The sequence below is a fragment of the Camelina sativa genome, chromosome 10, assembly GCF_000633955.1.
Source record: "Camelina sativa cultivar DH55 chromosome 10, Cs, whole genome shotgun sequence".
In the NCBI taxonomy this organism is placed as follows: Eukaryota; Viridiplantae; Streptophyta; class Magnoliopsida; order Brassicales; family Brassicaceae; genus Camelina; species Camelina sativa.
This window is the reverse complement of record NC_025694.1, coordinates 7,629,018-7,647,271: the sequence shown is the minus strand read 5'-3', so window position 1 is coordinate 7,647,271 and position 18,254 is coordinate 7,629,018. Positions and strand designations below refer to the sequence as shown.

The 18,254-nt window shown below is 36.1% G+C and overlaps 4 protein-coding genes across 4 annotated transcripts; 2 read left to right on the top strand and 2 right to left on the bottom strand.

The window, feature by feature from the left end:
- On the bottom strand, window positions 4,538-5,966 carry LOC104720135. The gene is made up of 3 exons (XM_010438097.1): window positions 5,913-5,966; window positions 5,272-5,756; window positions 4,538-5,195 (listed from the first exon to the last, which is right to left on the bottom strand). The coding sequence occupies exons 1-3, from the start codon at window positions 5,964-5,966 to the stop codon at window positions 4,538-4,540; spliced, it is 1,197 nt and encodes a 398-aa protein (XP_010436399.1).
- Window positions 6,097-7,892, bottom strand: LOC104720134. Its single transcript, XM_010438096.2, has 4 exons — window positions 7,778-7,892; window positions 7,502-7,548; window positions 6,931-7,227; window positions 6,097-6,814 (listed from the first exon to the last, which is right to left on the bottom strand). Exons 2-4 carry the CDS (start codon window positions 7,523-7,525, stop codon window positions 6,224-6,226), a joined length of 912 nt encoding a protein of 303 aa, XP_010436398.1. The 5' UTR covers window positions 7,526-7,548; window positions 7,778-7,892; the 3' UTR covers window positions 6,097-6,223.
- On the top strand, window positions 10,195-14,070 carry LOC104717794 (protein STICHEL-like 2). Its single transcript, XM_019230932.1, has 8 exons — window positions 10,195-10,567; window positions 10,766-12,276; window positions 12,383-12,602; window positions 12,689-12,865; window positions 12,971-13,165; window positions 13,246-13,672; window positions 13,765-13,816; window positions 13,975-14,070. Exons 2-6 carry the CDS (start codon window positions 10,852-10,854, stop codon window positions 13,347-13,349), a joined length of 2,121 nt encoding a protein of 706 aa, XP_019086477.1. The 5' UTR covers window positions 10,195-10,567; window positions 10,766-10,851; the 3' UTR covers window positions 13,350-13,672; window positions 13,765-13,816; window positions 13,975-14,070.
- LOC104717793 (programmed cell death protein 4-like) lies at window positions 14,793-18,221 on the top strand. Its single transcript, XM_010435421.2, has 4 exons — window positions 14,793-15,126; window positions 15,492-15,724; window positions 15,907-16,001; window positions 16,189-18,221. The coding sequence occupies exons 2-4, from the start codon at window positions 15,514-15,516 to the stop codon at window positions 17,995-17,997; spliced, it is 2,115 nt and encodes a 704-aa protein (XP_010433723.1). The 5' UTR covers window positions 14,793-15,126; window positions 15,492-15,513; the 3' UTR covers window positions 17,998-18,221.

The following is an 18,254-nucleotide window of genomic DNA, read 5'->3' as shown; positions in this document are numbered from 1 at the left end:
ATTGTCCATATTTCAATAACGGTATTAGCACAATAACTACTTAATTAAGTAATTGGTTTTGAGTTATGTAATTGTTTTTAATGTTTTTTTTTAATTTCTCTCAATTTCACTCTCATTTGTTATAGACATATTTATTCAATTCTCTATATTTTACATTGAATATACATATTCTTAATGTACTACTAGAAGAACTTAATTACAGCTATTTTTCTTCATGATTGGTATTGTCGGTGAAAATGTTTTGAAAACTAGTTGTATATCTCACCATCCATATTCCCATTCCAGTTCATAGTGCACCAATCACGGTACGGGATTTGAAAACAAATCAAAACTCTCTCTGGCCTCTGCCTTTAAAGTCCTTTAGGTAAATAGGTGTTGGTAATGATAGGGGGAGGTGGAAAGCATGGGGGGAGAGAAAGTGAGTGTGGGGCAACTAATGCCTCGTGATTTGCCGTTTTTACGGGATTCCTAATTGTTAGGTTCGTTTTTGACAGTTGAGCATGCTTTTCTCTGCTGGACACCGTAATCAACTGATACCGTTTGATTTTTCTAAAAAAAATATATGAAAAAGTATTGGCTACTAGCCTACTGCTTACTAACAAAAAAGTAAAAACAACAATAGTGTCACCTTTGTTTTTTCTTTGACGACAACAATAATGTCATTCTGTTGACACTTGAAGAAGTCTGGTAATATCGTAAATAACATATACCACTCCATAATTATATTTTGCTGTTGACAAAACGAAATGTTTTTCTTTTTCTTTTTAACGAAAAGTTATGGACTTATTTCTAGCAAACTTATGTGACATTATCATATTTCTAGCAAACTTATTCCTAACAGGGAAGAGGAATGGAGATCTTGTTTTGACCATATGTACTAAAACTTGTAACATAGTAAAGTTCTTAATTAGCTCTTTCATCTTGGCTAAAAAAATGTTTGCTTTGACAATATATTTTGCTTTATCAATAAGAAAACTTGACAAAACTTAGATTATGGATTGACAAAACTTAGTTTTGTTTTCCCCAAAGTAAATATTCTTAATAGTACATGCTAAGTCGAAATTAACAACCATTTATTTAGCCATTTTAAATAAGCTACATGCCATTTCTCTTTTGCACGGGAGATAGTGCGATTGGCTAAAAGAAGAAGTGCAAGTTGAAGTTTTTATAAACCAAAATAGATGTGTTTTGTCATATAGATTTTGCTTTATCAATAAGAAACGTGAAAGCAAACAATCAAATTCGACATAAAACACTGTTTAAGGAAAGATAATTACTTACATTCATCTTGGGGGTCATAGTACTCCTGCACGGACAAAATATTTCCAAAGGTTATATTTGGTGATAAGGGTTTGTCNTTTTTTTTTTTTTTTTTTTTTTTTTTTTTTTTTTTGGAAACAGAAGATCCGATTGGTTGGCTTGTCGTAAGTTAATAAGAAAATTTGCAATATGTATTAGTTAGATATTCAAAACAGATATAAATATGAAAGTGAATTACATTGATTTTTTTTTCTTTTTCAGTTTGATAGAGTAGTAGGAATCAATCGAGAGAGGTCCGCTGAACTCAACAAATCTTCACCTTCACTCCACTCCACCAACAAGATTTGATCAATAAGATAAATGTGATAACGACAACGAAGATTTGAGTAATCACAGCACATGCAGCCCAAAAACTGATTACTGTTGAAGGGCAAAGTAGGCAACCCCATCATGCGACGTATCCTTTTTCTTTTGTTTATTCTTTTTCAGTCCGTAAAGTTCGCCGAGAATTTGAAGATAAGTAAATAGGAAAAAAGATGGCTAGCTATACTAAGTATTGATGAATATATGGTTATGTCAAAAATATTATTGTATACTCAACTATACAAAGTATATGTATTACATGGCCACATGTATGAACTATATGACATTATGCGGTCAACATTATAAACATCTAAATACACCGGTCAATTGACTTCGGAGAAGACCGATGTCGACTCCGACGAGGACCAACGTTGACTCCGGCGTTGACCAACACTTAAAAAAAATTCTAAATTAAAAAAAATTATTATTATAGTAAATTATTTATGGGTTTTCATGATTAATAGAAATTTTCTATTCAATATCCAAATATTTTTTATATATCTCTAATATATTCAATCTTATAATTAATTACTTTTTATTTTTCAAGCTAAAGTAAATAGTTAAATAAAAATCATTTATAATTATTTTCAAGATAAAAAAATCATTTATAATAATTTTCAAGATATAAAATTATTTATAATGATTTTCAATATATAAAAACAATTTATAATTATTTTCAAGATATATATATATAAATCTCTCATAATCAGATTATTTAATTACTACAAAATCAATAAAATTAAATTCAACTACTTTCATTAGAAAATAATATGCAAAGTATTGAGTATATGACTCTTTACTCTAAATTTTGCATGGTAAATATTATTAAAAAAATTATACACTCTTTACTTTAAAATTTACATACTCAAAATAACATATAAACAACAAAAAATTAACAATATTTACTTTTAACATATGAACATTTTCATTTTTACTCTCTTTTACATAATTACAATATATTAAATTAATTTTTAGAAATTTTTTTTAAGGTTTGGGTTCTCTATATTACATTTAGGATATATAAGAAATATATTTAAAATATCTTTAGATATTGAATTAACATATAAACAACAACAAAAGAAATTCACAATATTTACTTTTAACATATGAACATTTTCATTTTTACCCTTTTTAACACAATTACAATATGTTAAATTAATTTTTAGAAAGTTTTTTAAGGTTTGGGTTCTCTAGTTTACAATTAATATATATTTAGGAATATATAAAAAATAATTAGATATTGAATATAATATTTTTTAATTAATAAAAACCATAAATGATTTAATATAATAATTTCTTATTTTTAATTTTTAATTTTAGAAATTTTTTTTGATCAACGCTGGAGTCAACACCGGTCTTCACCGGAATTAATCAATCAATATATCAGATTGTATGTCTATGGTGTTGAACGCATGCCGTCATATAGTTCATGCATGTGACCATGTAATATATATACTTCGTATAGTTGTAGCTAGCCATTTTTTTTTAAGTAAGTAAATATATGGTATCCAGCCATATATGTAATACGTGGCTAATCATGCTTATGTTACCCTTTCTAATCATTTATTTTTATTTTTATTGTGGTGACCCATATGACTGGTATTTAACGGAACCTTGATTGAACCCAAAGTTTTGGTGACATAGAACTTACAAGGATTCAATTAATGTCATCACCTACATACATGTTGACATAGAGCTTCATAAGTAGAGAACTAGCTAGAGATGATCCATCCTTAGATGCCAATGATACAAGGCTGAAATCTAAATCCGACACGATTTTACCATTTAGATTTAATTCTATATTCATTCATGGCTTCATGCACTCTTGGTTTTCTTAACGAAAAAAAAGTTTGCAACTCTTACGAAATTAGCCCAATACTACTTTAATATGGAAAATTAGAAATATAAAATAATCGACGTACAAGCATAATACTATTTTTTACATTTCTTATAAATATTATAAATTAGTTTTTGTATTTTGTAAGTTTTATCCGAGCTAGCAAACGTGAGATAAGTTCCTATTCCATGTATCAGATAGAGCCAAATGACATGTTTGAAGCATATTAAGTGGATTTGATAATTATATTTATATGCATCCATTGGTCATTGTTGAGTTCCGTTTGTGTATGTGACTCGCGAGAAAACACTAAAGGCCCGATAGCTAGTTTGGGACTTTTGGTCAATAATAGGTCAACGTATCGGTCTTTCATCCGCAAAACGAAGCATAAAAACGCAGCTGCACAAGCTTTTATATTATGGTGCTGTTCGTTTGGTGTATTGGATGCAGTATGTGAAATTAGTATCTGGACGTAATATCTAGACGCAACATCCAGATACTGTTCGTTTGTATCTTTGGTTCAATTCATCCAGAAATTGTATCTGGAATAAACTATGTTTGTTTTGTAATCTAGTATAGATATCTGGATACAATACATGAAAATGACCAAAATATTCTTCATTTTGTGGTTTAGTAGTTTTAGTGATTTTGGTTATGTTTTTTATTAAATAATTTTTATATTAAATTTAATAAACATCTAATAAATAATTAAAACTCAAATCATCTTTTATAATTTAAAAATACACTATAAAAAATAACTTTAATAACTTTAATTGGATCTAACAAAACCTTATAGTAATCCTTCAAAACAAACATAATTTTGGTCCATCAGTTCATTTTGAACAAAATAAATGTTCACTTCTCTCAATGTATGATCCTCCTCCTTGAGACAAGAGTGCCATGGTTCCCTACTTCCCTTGTATGATCCTCCTCCTTGATACAATAGTGCCATGGTTCCTGCAACAATCAGAACTCATCAATTAGACATTGGCATCTTTACCATGGTATGTGAACAATATCAAGTACTAGTATCCAAAGGAGTGTTGTACCATAGTATTTTGTGAAACTGTTGTGATGCTAATACGGAAGTTGACGTCCTCTTCCTATCTTTTCAGTTATAACATCACGGAGAGTCTCCATTGCTCTATCACCAGTTGGAATGTATGGAGTATGTTCAATGTTACCTTCTTCTTCATTTTCTACAGCTTGGTCACCATGATTCTCATAATAATCTACCATCTCCCAATAAGCAAAGTCACGGTCTTCAAAGTGTGAATCTCGAATAAAGTTGTGAAGTGCCATAGTTGCTGTCACAATCTTTATCCACTTTTTCAGCTCATACTTAGGATGTTTCCTATCTAAAATCCTCCACTTTGCTTTCCAAACACCAAATGTTCTCTCTATCATAGAACGCAAACTAGAATGTCTACGGTTAAACAGCTCTCTAGTGCTAGTAGGTGGTCCTCCCCTTGCAAACAGATCAAGATGATACCTAGCTTTACGATGAGGCCCTAGATAACCGGTTCTAGTTGGGTAACCTGAGTCTACTAGATAGTACTTGCCATTTGGTGGATGAGGGAAGGAAGGTTCATGAGTAGCACAATGTGTTAAAACCTTAGTGTCATGTGCTCTACCAGGAACTCCAACATAAGCAAATATAAATTTCATGCTAAAGTTACAGATCGCTAGAACATTCATTGTTGGTTCAGATTTTCTACCTCTATATGCTTCCGCACTATTAGATGGAGGGCGAACAGATATATGAGTGTCATCCAAAGCACCAATGCAGTTTAAAAAAAAAAAGCCAATACCTACTATCTTTTACTAGTTTAGGACTAGGTTTTGCAAACTCACTTCTGGATGGCTTCACTATATCTGTTGCAAGCTTCAACAGAACCGCTAAAACATCATCTAGCTTTCTTTTTACTGTATCCAAAGAATGCTGATATCGTTCAGCTAAGACCCGGACTGTTACATCTTGTGCCACCATTTCAAGAAACATTGCTACACTCTCTTCAAGATAGACATGGCATGATTCTTCAAGTTTATATTTCTGTGATAGCACCTGACATAAACTCAGAAATGTACCTTGATTCATTCGGAGGATATCAAAACACTGTTTCTCAGACTCATGCATAAACCGTTGCACCCGACGCCAACCTCCACCTCGATCTGTCCTTTGCATCTCTCTATTAGTATTAACTCCATAAACTTCTTGTATTGCAGAATACATATGTTCTTCTTCCTCTAATATCAAGTCGATGTCATCATCCTCAAATGATGGTCTAAATGTATCCTGCAATAAAAGCAAAAGAAATTGATGGTTGATAACAAAAGAAACAAAGTTCTGATCAAAGTTGATAACACACAAAGCTGATCAGTCACAAATTGTAAGTGAAGGCCGTAAACAATCATCGAACCATCAAAAAGGTAGGAGAAGAAGAAGACTTACAACGAAGTGAGCGAGATTAACAACAGTCCAAGCCAACCGAAGAAGAGAATTCATACTAAACAACCAGAGATAGAGAGAACAACGAGCCAAACGAGAGAAGAAGAGAATGAGAATATAAGTAATAAGAAGTAGAGAGAAGTGAACAAGAACACTTATTTCATCATTATCGATAAAAGACAGATTATGTTCTTATCAAAGTCATACACACCAAACACACCAAACTACAGATTCTCTACACACCAAACTAAAAAAAAACAAAAAACTACAGATTATGTTTCACCAGTCTCTGCTTTCACCAGTCTCTGCTTTCACTAGTCTCTGCTTTCACCAGTCTCAAACTCCAAGTAAAGAACTTTGTTCTCATCATCTTCAAAGCTTATGAACGTTTGACGGTTGGTAGCGTCTTCCTTGAGATGTTTCATAGCTGCTTTGAACAATGGAGACCACATTCTTATACTAGACAAAGAATTTAAAACCCTCATAGCCCTAAGGTGACTACAACTATAGTCAGGGTGACTCTCCATGAGTTGATTCTTGTAGGTAAGTATCTCATCACGTGATTGAATAATATCCCTTATCACATCTGCCACTGCTTTTCCTTCCACAGCTTGTCCTGCACGTCTTTTTCGAGGATACTTTGGTACATTGGAAGCTGCAGGAGCATTGGAAGCTGCAGGAGCATTGGAAGATGCAGGAGCATTGGAAGCTGCGGGAGCATCATGTTCTTGTCTTGATTCAGCAGCCTCATCGTCATCTAACATCATGTTGTTGTCTAAATGGTTTTCACCCTGTTGAGCACTCCAACCCTCAGCTCCAGTTATATGAACTGACCCAAACATTTTTTCCATTAAATCAGTGTTTGGTACTGGTTTATCCTTTATCTTTCTAGCTCCAGGCCACTCCTAAAATAAAAATTATACTTAAGTTTCATCATCCTCCGAAGATAAACTAGAGACCACAGAAGAAGAACTAGAGACCACAGAAGAAGAAAAAAAATTCTAAAGAGGAAGCTATATACCTTACAACGCTCATCCCACCAATCATCACTCATGTCTATGGACCCATTGGGATAATAGCTCATTCCAGTTCTATTATGAGTCAATTTCCTGAAAGTTGTGTATTGCTTCTTACACGTATTAAACTTGCTCCTAAATTTTTTCCAATTATGCTTCTCACCAAATGCATCATAGAACTTGGATGTAATCGTTTGTTTCCCAGCTTCATTCACTATGTGGTTTCTTATATTGCCTTTTAGATTCTCTTCAAGTCGAAGTTCAAGATAAAAACGGCTTTGTTCATCACTCCATATTAGATTCTAACCACAAATCAATCACAAATTACAAACCCATCACAAAATACATAAGGCAAAGGCTAAACATAGATAGAGTATAAACACATAAAGCAATCACAAATCAGAAACAAATCACAAACCCATCACAAGATACATAAGGCAAATGCTAAACATAGTAGAGTATAAACACATAAAGCAATCACAAATCAAAAAGACCATACTAACTACAACTGATGTCACATAAATCGGATCACAAATCACAAACATAAGTTGCAGAGAAGTAGAAGAGGATACTTACATCACTGCCTGGTACAGATGTCATCGTTTACTCTTTGATTACACAATCTGCATTTGAAATAAGTAAAGTCACAAATCTCATCGTTTCATAAATCTCTTAAGAACACAAGCTAAATTCATCGTTTCATAAACACCCAAATGAAAAAAAATCATAGATAACACATCTCTTAGGAACCAAAGCTAAATCTCATCGTTTCATAAACACCCAAGAGCAAAATCAGAGAATCGGAAAAAATCATAGATAGCAAAACTGATAAGAACAAGAGCTATATCTTACGAGTTCTGTGAGCTTGGAGAATCGGAACCAGAACTTCTTCTATGGTGGATAATGAAACCAGAGCTGAGAGCTTTAATGGAGTCGAGCTTTTGTGGTTGGAGAACGAAACAGAGAGCTTAATCGAGTTTGGGAAATTTAGGGTTTGTAAATTTGAGAATTAAAATTAGGGGTATTATCGTCATTTATAATTTCTGGATGAGATTACTGTAGCCAAACTCTCAAAAATATCTCATCGAGAAATTCAAAGTTTTTTGGATGAGTTTTTAAAATGGATCCAGATATCGCATCTGGTTTATTTCTCAAGTATCACTAAACAAACAATAATCTGTATCTGCATCCAGATACTGCATCCAACACACCAAACGAACAACACCTATGTAGAAATACCATAAAGGTCAGTACTTATAAGTCATCCAAATTAGGTTACAAAGTTTAAGACCCTCAAAATCCGGTTAAAAATATAAAAATTAAAAAACCACGTACTAGTTTGGTAAATTGGAAATTATCTCAAGTAACTTGCCTTGCATGTTGAAACGGTTACATCCATCCAAAATGCTTGATTTAAGAATCCTTTAGCTCATGCATAAGACTTTGCGTTGAGATTAGGACATCGAGTCATCAACACGTCTATTTATTTGCTCTATTGCTTCAGGGGCGAGCTTGAGTCCCTCTTGTCTCTCGAACGAAACGCTTATTTGTCTATACAAAAAACTAACCACGTCCACATTGGAGAACTCAACGCGTGTTTTATCTCACTTGTTTTGGACGCACGTTAATTAATCATCAAGTCAGAATCAGATCACTCGTACAACAACATAAACAAAAAATATATATATATGACTCAGATATACGAAATAGTATTGGTAATATTTTATATTCTACAGTGTTCACATAATATTGTAATCTCAGACTCTGATACAAACTCAAGTTGAACTTAATATATTAAAATGCGGTATATACCAGTGAATGTATCTCGTAGTTAACATTAAAACCAAAACAGTACGTATTCATGTGGGATGGGATATAAATGGTTTTTGAATGTTTGGTGAGGCGACGCTTTTTTATAAGTTAACAATGCTAATGAGCAAGGAACACAAATTTGTGCATAGACGTTGCTACAGAACAGTGCTGTTATAAATATGTCTTTTGAGTTGGTTTTACTAGAAAGAGAGCCAAAACTAATGAATTAAGAAAGCTAACGTCGTTTATGGAATGTGGGCTTAATTAGCACGTCTTTCAACACTTGGTAAATTATTTAGAGAGTTTCTTCGAATCCATAATGTTAGTAACCGACACAAAATTCATGTGTTATTTCTTCAGTACACGCCATGCCAAAGACTTGTAGTTGAAGGACGATTATGCCATACAAATATTAGTTGCTTGGTGTAGTTGGAGGCAGATTTTCCGTACAGATCTTGGTGATTTTATCATTTACTAGGATTTCAGTTTGCGCGGTTTCTTCAGATACATGTAATGATCAAATTTCTGAATCAACATAGAACTATTACACACGAGTCGAGAAAAAGAGGCACTAGACAAGAAAGTTAAACGTTTATCTACATGATTCTCAACGCAAATATCTTTATTTTCTCCATATGATCAGTGACAATACATCATCTTACGATCAGAAATACCGTCAAATAAAAAAATAAACATCATTGTTGTGTAACGTCAAAACCTTCTCAGTTCTCACCATCTGTAAACTTCCACACTTAATTTCAGTTTTTGGCATCTATTCTCATTCAACGACCGGTTTACTACTACCAAAAACTCAAAAGTTTATCGATGGGGTTTACTAATCACGACGATATCTTTTCTTTTTTCCATGATTTTGTCATTAATTTTCTGTAAATCTCTAACTCAAATATCTTATAAAAAAAAGTCTCTAACTCAAATAACATATAAAATCGATCTATCAACATGAACTACACAAAACATAAATGTTTTTTTGCTGATATAAAAGTTTTTATTAATTCTTGGATATACATTCACACGTACAATCCTTATCCACACTCACAGAACACAATATCTTTGTTGTAAAACCAACCATTATCACCAACAGTGTGAGTTTATTGAGCTCAACACTTGTGTTACCACTTGTAATATTTTGTACCAAAGTAAAATTTACTGAAGCTGTTACTGAATTCCACCAAATAATAATAAAGTATCGGATAGTTCATCTAAAATTCCAAGTAAGAAATTATTGAGAGAGTTGAATCAGAATTTATTGGTAGAACGAACACGTGAGTAGTACTAGTAGTCGTAGGAGTCCAAAAACGTGGCAGAGAAGCGGACCATACGAAGTAGTAACTAGTAAGTGTGTGTTTTTGTTGTATCATATCATTCGCCACGGAAAAAGCTAAAAAAAAAAGGGACTTCAAACTGAAACCGCCGAACGAATCTTAAATGAAGCGAAGGAACACCCCAAAAAATTGAAGTCTTTTTTTTCTCTCTTTCTTACTGGTTGGGCTCTCTGTCCAAAGACTCCACCTTTTCTCTGCAAATATCTCTGCCCTCCTACTCTAACATGTCTCCCCTTCTCTGTCTCTCACACATTCAACGACCCCTTTCCTATTTTCACCTCCTCTCACCATTACATTTACTCTTAGTAATATTTAGTATTTACTACTTTGCCAACCAACCTCTTCTTCTTCTTCTTCTTCTTTCAAGAAGGGATTTTAGGGTTTTGGATTCTCCGCATTGTACGCCACTCTGTTCATTACATACACATTGGTATTCCCGAATCTTGACGTTTGGGATTTTCAAGTTTGTCGTTTCTTTATATAAAAGGTATTTTAATTCGTTCCAAGTTTTGTTTTGTTTGTTTTCATAGCTTATCTGGGTCTCTGTTTTATGCGTTTTTTGAGCTCTGTGAGTGTTAATATTATACCTTTTTTATCCCCATTTGTTTTTGTGCTATCACATTTCATTGTTTAGTGAGCTTAAATGCTGTGGAATATCACTAATTTTACATTCACATTTTATCAGGTAAGTGATGATGGGTGTCGGATCTTGAAGTTTCAGGAGAGTAAAATAGAGCTTTAGGATTTGTATTTGCATCTGTTTTGGTAAAAATGGGGGAGACTAGGAGGCATTCTGTAGATGTTCCCATCACAAGAACGCTTGTGGCTCTTAGAAGGGTTAGGTCACTGAGAGATCCATGTACTACTTCAATGAGTAAGTTTGCTTCTTTGCTTGACAATGTCAAATGGGAAACTGGTTCCAACAATGGGATCTCACTTCAGTTTGTGGAACATGGTGATGATCCTTGTAAAGTTGATGCTGGTCCTGGGGGTTTGATTCCTTTTGGAGGATCTTACTCGATAATGGAGAAGCTTGAGAATGGTTGTGATCTTCACAAGTTGAGCAGCAAGGTGGTAGATGTTGAAGGAGATGCCTCCTCAAGGAGTAGATCGCCTTCTAGTGATAGATCTGTTAAAGGTAGGGAGTTAGCATGTAATGTGCCTTCAGTTAATCATGCTGAAGAAGAGGCTGCTTCAGGGGGAAGATATAGAAACCATTATTCAACTAAGTTAGGTAGTTCAGTTGGTGAATATGGAAGTCGTTTAGGTAGTCCAATGACCTCAACAAATCATAGTTATTATGGTGATGAAGATGTTGATTTTGATAATCAATCTAACCGTGGTTGCGGGATAACGTATTGCTGGTCAAGAACTCCGAGGTACAGAGGATCAAACCAATCCTCAGATGTAGAAGAGTATCCTTTACTACCTGGAAATGGAAATGGTGAGAGTGATGTAACGACACCGAGTCACGAAGTGTTGCCAAGGAGTCTGAGTCAGAAATTTAGGCCTAAATCTTTTGATGAGTTAGTTGGACAAGAAGTTGTGGTGAAATGTCTTTTGAGCACCATACTGAGAGGAAGGATTACTTCTATTTATCTTTTTCACGGTCCTCGTGGGACTGGTAAAACATCAACATCTAAGATATTTGCTGCTGCCTTAAACTGCCTTTCACAGGCTGCACATAGTAGACCATGTGGGTTGTGTAGTGAATGCAAATCATACTTCTCCGGAAGTGGCAGGGACGTGATGGAAATAGACTCTGGTAAACTAAACCGGGCTAGCTACCTCAGGTCTCTCATCAAGAGTGCATCTCTTCCTCCGGTTTCATCTAGATTTAAGGTTTTTATAATCGATGAGTGTCAGTTATTATGTCAAGAAACTTGGGGTACTCTCTTGAACAGTTTGGACAACTTCTCTCAGCATTCGGTTTTTATATTGGTTACATCGGAGTTAGAAAGGCTACCGCGTAATGTGCTCTCACGGTCTCAGAAATACCATTTCTCTAAAGTATGTGATGCAGATATATCAAATAAGCTGGCAAAGATTTGTGTTGAAGAAGGTATTGATTTTGATCAGGGGGCTATTGATTTCATTGCTTCTAAATCTGATGGTTCACTTCGGGATGCTGAGATAATGCTTGATCAGTTAAGTTTGCTTGGTAAAAGAATAACAACATCTTTGGCTTACAAGCTTGTAAGTTTACACATCTTTCTTCATGCTTCTTTAATCACTCAATTGTCTTGGAAATGTTAGATTAGTTTAAAAAAAAAGGAATATGAATGTTTCTTTTATTCTGCAGATTGGGGTTGTTTCTGATGATGAATTGCTTGACCTGCTTGATCTTGCCCTGTCTTCTGATACTTCAAACACGGTTATAAGGGCGAGGGAACTTATGAGATCCAAAATAGATCCTATGCAGCTTATTTCCCAGCTAGCTAATGTCATTATGGACATCATTGCTGGAAACTCTCAAGAAAGTAGTTCAGCAACCAGACTTAGGTTTCTTACAAGGCATACATGTAAGCACCCCAATGATTACATATGATATCAGCTTAATATTGAACCTGTCTTAACTCCTTATCATATATTGTTATATTACATACAGCTGAAGAAGAAATGCAGAAATTGAGTAATGCATTGAAGATACTGTCTGATGCTGAGAAACATTTGAGAGCATCGAAAAACCAGACAACCTGGCTCACTGTGGCACTACTGCAACTTAGCAACACCGACTCATCTTATTTTGCAACAAACGAAAATGAAAGAAGCCAAAGAAGCAAAGGTCCTTGATTTCTATAATGCCTTTCTTTTTCATTACCTCATGTCTCTTTTTCATGTTATCTTGGTTGGTTGCTAACTATATAATTTACCTTGGTCCTGTATCTAGACGCTGAGCTCTCCAGTACATCATCGGATTTTCCTGTTGATGTCGTTAAATCAGAAACCGAGGATTGTCAAGAGAGAAACTGTAAAGAAACAGTGGAAACTGTATGGAAAACGGTTACAGATTTGTGTTGTTCTGATTCACTAAAGAGCTTTTTACTGAAACGAGGAAGGTTGACTTCACTTACTGTTGACAAAGGTATCTTATATTCTCCAAAGATACTCTGAAGTTTTAGCTTTGTTTGCTTTCCGGTAAGTAATGCAGATTCACCTTTTTAGGTGTAGCAATAGCTGAATTGGAATTCTACACACCTCAACATGTAGCAAGAGCAGAGAAATCATGGAAACTGATTGCAGACTCGTTCCAATCTATGTTAGGATGAAACGTTGAGATCCGAATGAATCTTGTTATATCTGCGTGTTCTCCACCAAAGAGTGCTAAAGCAGCAGCAAGTCTTTTCTTTGGACTATTCAGTTGTTCTCGTAGAATGCTACACAAGTCGTATCTGGCTACTAGAACTGGCTCTGATTGCGCGTCTGAAAAGCACGTAATTACAAATTCTCTGAGAAGTTGCCAAGGAAATGTCTTGAGGGCTCGAAGTGTTCGTTCTTCAGCCAATGCATCGTCTCGGATGAGCTGTTCCAGTGACCAAGGCGATGCAACTTCTGCTATGTGTACTCCACACATGCCTCCAGGTGACAAAAGGTAGAAAATAGTTTCATATATTTATTTCAAAAGTAAGTTGTTCTGTGATTTGGATAGCTACTCAAGTATGCTTTGCCTCTGACTTTGTGCAGGTTAGAAGACGACGCTGATGTGTTGTGCTGGAGGAGAACTCCCTTAGGGAAGGTAAATATCTCTACTAGGCCTACGAATTCCGTTTGGTTTGATTTTTTTTGCCCACCTCTATATATATTATCTACCCTCTAAATTCATGAGGACTTGGTAAAGATCTCTGTCGTCTGAACCTTTGCTGTTTCTGATTGGTGATGATCGATGTCTTGTAGGGTCAGGGAGAGACACAGAACAGCAAGAGCTCACGGCTTATTGGCCGAGTCCTTCCCTGCAGCACTGCAGCTAGTTAAGTGGAACCAGTAGGCTTAGCAAATCTATTGATACCTGTTTTGGACAATATGACACAGAATGTACAGTTGCAAAATGTGCTTCAAGACCATATTTTAGATTGCCATATACTACTAATCAATCATTAAAAATGGATCTGAATTTTACTGTCTTGGAACCTTTTTATTGGCTGAGCTCATTTTATTTTCACATATATCTCAGCCTAAAAGTGAACTAGATGTTCGTTTTGGTTTCTAGCAACTGGTATTGCGCTAAAACTCCATTTCGAATGCTGACCATTGTTTTGAGTCGTAAACCATTTGTACTTGTAGTAACGAAGATGGTTGGAATCAGTAACAAAATGACTGCAAAAACCGGTTACATATCTTTTATAAGCATCTCATAATAGTTGAAGTGGAGAAGTGAGGTGCCCCGGGAAATCTATTTGAAGGCCAACATATACATGCTGCAGAACCCAATCCACACTACTTATGCTATAACCCATATCTTTGATTCTCTTAAAACAACTAGTTAGATTAGTCTTCAACTTTTTCTGGTGTATAAAAAAGGTGGATTATTATTTTGGATAATATGCAATAAACAGATTGAAATATGGATATATTAGTAATATACAGGGCTATTTTGGTTTGGGATAAGGTATTATTTTAAATTATCTGGTTTCATTACTCTCTTTTTTTTCTTTTCTCACTGTTATTTATAATTTTGGGGTAAAGAAAGAAAACACCAAAAATTAAATAATTGATAACCCTAGTAGTCCGATGCGTTTGGCAGGCCAGCACATGTTACGAGCAATCACCACCGTTGGGACAGTAACACGTGGCGACATTATTAGCGATGAGAGCTTTTTGATGAGAAACCGTAGCCGTAGTCTCCTCCAGCTGCAGCCTCCATTCGTGTAAGCAAGCTTTTTTTGTTTGTTCTTCCCAAATCCATCTTCTCTCAAGTTTTCCAGTATAGTGATAGCTACCAGACTCGACTTGTTTGCTTTTTCGATCTACGCTCCGACGTCTTTTGTTCTTACCACGGATCTCGCCTGTACGACGGTCCGCTTTCTGGAGGTTCTTCACTTGCGTAGGGTATGACATTTCGGGATTTTTTTTGACTATTTGAGCATTACATTTTACTTGGGAGTTTCAAAATATCTCTCGGGTGGCTTGTCGTTGGATTCTCAAACGTGTTTTTGTTTTGGCATTTGATCATAGGGTGATTGATTGGTGTAGATATATATGCTTTAGAAGAAATTAGTTCTCGTTGGTTCCTGGATTGTGTGGATTGGTGATTTAGATCTCTCTATTCACTTCATTTTTGGAAGATTCAGAACTGTTATAGCTGAAACAAGTTGTTCTCATGTCTCATTTGGTTATGGATTGTTTGTTCGCCGTGTTGATGTTAGCGTATTGTATATTTCGAGGTTAAGGGATTTTGTTTAATGATGTTTCAGTAAACAGAGGTGATTGCCAAAGATGGAGGGTTTCCTAACGGATGAGCAGAGAGAGTTGTTGAAAGTTGCAACTGAGACTGCAGAGAGTCAACCACCGGCACATAATCCTCACTCGGTTTTGCATACATCGTCTCATCTGCCTAAAGCATCTGCTGGTGGGAAACCTTCTGGTGGCTCAAATGCTGTGAAACACAGAAGGTCTCATGCGGGAAGGTCTATCCGCTCTAAGAAGGGTGAGTTACTACTCTACTCTAGTTAGCTTTTGGATTTGTAGCTTATGTTTTTACACCATCAAGTTTGAGGGGATGACAATTTAGTTAATAATATTGGAGCAGTTAATTGCATAGATAGATTCTTCCTTCAGTTCAACTTCCTTTGTTCTTCGGGTGGCAGTGATTGATACATTTTGTTTCAGATGGGGGTGGTGGGAAAGGAAATTGGGGAAAACTTATTGACACTGATGGAGACTATCACATTGACCCTAATGATCCTAATTATGACAGCGGAGAGGTAGTTTCTTCACCTCTATGCTAATTTTCTTAATAAGATTGTTCTGATTTTCATGATTGACTACTTTGTCGCCAGCCAAAGTACTCTAGCAAAAACTTTTTCCGTGTCTAAAATACTTATCCATAAGATATATTGCTATTTTGATGTCATCCAAGATTAGTATTCATTGCGTTTCTTGTTATATTAGGAACCATTCGAGCTTGTTGGTGCAACTGTTTCAGACCCATTAGATGATTACAAGAAAGCTGTGGCTTCTATCATTGAAGAATACTTCAGCACTGGTGATGTCGATGTTGCAGCAGCTGACCTCATTGAACTTGGTTCAAGTGAATATCATCCCTACTTCATCAAGCGGCTTGTCTCGGTATCCATGGACAGGCATGACAAAGAGAAGGAAATGGCCTCCGTGTTACTCTCCGCATTGTATGCTGATGTCATCAATCCGAACCAGATAAGAGATGGATTTGTCCTGCTGCTAGAGTCAGCTGATGACTTTGTGGTGGATATACCTGATGCTGTCAATGTTCTTGCGTTGTTCCTCGCACGTGCTGTTGTGGATGACATCCTTCCTCCAGCTTTTCTTCCCAGGGCGGCCAAGGCACTTCCAACTACTTCCAAAGGTTACCAGGTTGTCCAAACTGCAGAGAAAAGCTATCTATCAGCTGCACACCATGCCGAGCTAGTAGAAAGAAGATGGGGTGGACAGACTCGAACAACTGTTGAGGAAGTCAAGAAGAAGATTGCTGACATTTTGAAGGAATATGTGGAGACCGGAGAGACTTATGAAGCATGTCGCTGCGTAAGAGAGTTGGGTGTGTCTTTCTTTCATCACGAGGTTGTGAAGAGGGCTTTAGTTACCGCCTTGGAAAACCACGCAGCAGAAGCACCTGTCTTGAAACTACTAAAGGAAGCAGCTTCAGAAAACCTGATAAGCTCTAGTCAAATGGTGAAGGGGTTTTCTAGGTTAAGAGAAAGCCTTGATGATCTTGCTCTTGACATTCCTTCAGCTAGAACCAAATTTGATTTGATTGTGCCAAAGGCTATCTCAGGCGGTTGGCTAGATGCTTCATTTAGCTATCCTTCTGAGGAATGTGGACGACAGCAGGTCGAGGATGAGAAATTAAAGCGGTTCAAGGAAAAGATTGTGACCATCATTCATGAGTATTTCAACTCCGATGACATACCTGAACTCATACGCAGTCTTGAGAATTTAGGAGCACCGGAGTACAACCCAATTTTTCTCAAGAAGCTGATAACACTTGCTCTGGACAGGAAGAATCACGAGAAAGAAATGGCATCTGTTCTCCTCTCTTCTCTTCACATTGAGATGTTCACCACAGAAGATGTTGCAGATGGTTTTGTCATGCTCCTGGAGTCTGCAGAAGATACAGCACTTGACATTCTGGATGCTTCAAACGAACTTGCTCTGTTCTTAGCTAGAGCTGTGATCGACGATGTTTTAGCACCTTTTAACCTGGAAGAGATCAGTAGCAAACTACGACCTAACTCAAGCGGAACTGAAACCGTGAAGATGGCTAGGTCACTCATCTTTGCTCGACATGCAGGAGAGAGGCTTCTACGATGCTGGGGAGGTGGAAGCGGTTGGGCGGTCGAAGATGCAAAAGACAAGATATCGAATCTGCTAGAGGAATATGAAAGCTCAGGGCTGGTATCAGAAGCGTGCAAATGCATCCATGAGCTAGGCATGCCTTTCTTCAACCATGAGGTGGTGAAGAAAGCACTGGTGATGGGTATGGAGAAGAAGAAGGAAAAGATGATGCTGGATCTTTTGCAGGAGAGCTTCGGCGAAGGACTGATAACAACAAACCAGATGACCAAAGGGTTCACAAGAGTCAAAGACGGGCTCGAAGACCTAGCTTTGGACATCCCAAACGCAAAGGAGAAATTCAAGGACTATGTGGAGCATGGGAATAAGAATGGTTGGGTTTCATCGTCATTTGTAACTTGCCTAACTGAAGACGCTAATCTAAACTAGAATCAAGAGGAGAATCCCACTATGGTGTGTGGGAACTAAAAAACCTGATAGAATGTACAAGTTTCTTTATTTCTTTGTTTCAATTCTGAGCAAGCATCCCTGTGGTTGGTTTTTTTGTTGCACTTTTAAGCTTTCAGAATTCTGCAAAGGGGGAGATTACTCTTTTCACGAATGTTAACAACTTTTGTTTCCTTCAGAACCTTTTTTTATTATTATTGTGATCTGAATTTAGAGTCCAACGGAGCTATTTTGGATCT

Coding starts and splice junctions, on each gene's coding strand:
- LOC104717794 (XM_019230932.1), top strand. CDS start 10,852: ATGGGGGAGACTAGGAGGCATTCTGTAGATGTTCCCATCACAAGAACG. Junction 12,603..12,688: donor GTTTCTTACAAGGCATACAT/GTAAGCACCCCA, acceptor TATTACATACAG/CTGAAGAAGAAATGCAGAAA. Junction 13,166..13,245: donor TTCACTTACTGTTGACAAAG/GTATCTTATATT, acceptor TCACCTTTTTAG/GTGTAGCAATAGCTGAATTG.
- LOC104717793 (XM_010435421.2), top strand. CDS start 15,514: ATGGAGGGTTTCCTAACGGATGAGCAGAGAGAGTTGTTGAAAGTTGCA. Junction 15,725..15,906: donor GTCTATCCGCTCTAAGAAGG/GTGAGTTACTAC, acceptor ATTTTGTTTCAG/ATGGGGGTGGTGGGAAAGGA. Junction 16,002..16,188: donor CTAATTATGACAGCGGAGAG/GTAGTTTCTTCA, acceptor TTGTTATATTAG/GAACCATTCGAGCTTGTTGG.
- LOC104720135 (XM_010438097.1), bottom strand. CDS start 5,966: ATGAATTCTCTTCTTCGGTTGGCTTGGACTGTTGTTAATCTCGCTCAC. Junction 5,757..5,912: donor TTAATCTCGCTCACTTCGTT/GTAAGTCTTCTT, acceptor CTTTTATTGCAG/GATACATTTAGACCATCATT. Junction 5,196..5,271: donor AAACTAGTAAAAGATAGTAG/GTATTGGCTTTT, acceptor TCCATCTAATAG/TGCGGAAGCATATAGAGGTA.
- LOC104720134 (XM_010438096.2), bottom strand. CDS start 7,525: ATGACATCTGTACCAGGCAGTGAT. Junction 7,228..7,501: donor CATCTGTACCAGGCAGTGAT/GTAAGTATCCTC, acceptor ATTTGTGGTTAG/AATCTAATATGGAGTGATGA. Junction 6,815..6,930: donor GGTGGGATGAGCGTTGTAAG/GTATATAGCTTC, acceptor TTTTTATTTTAG/GAGTGGCCTGGAGCTAGAAA.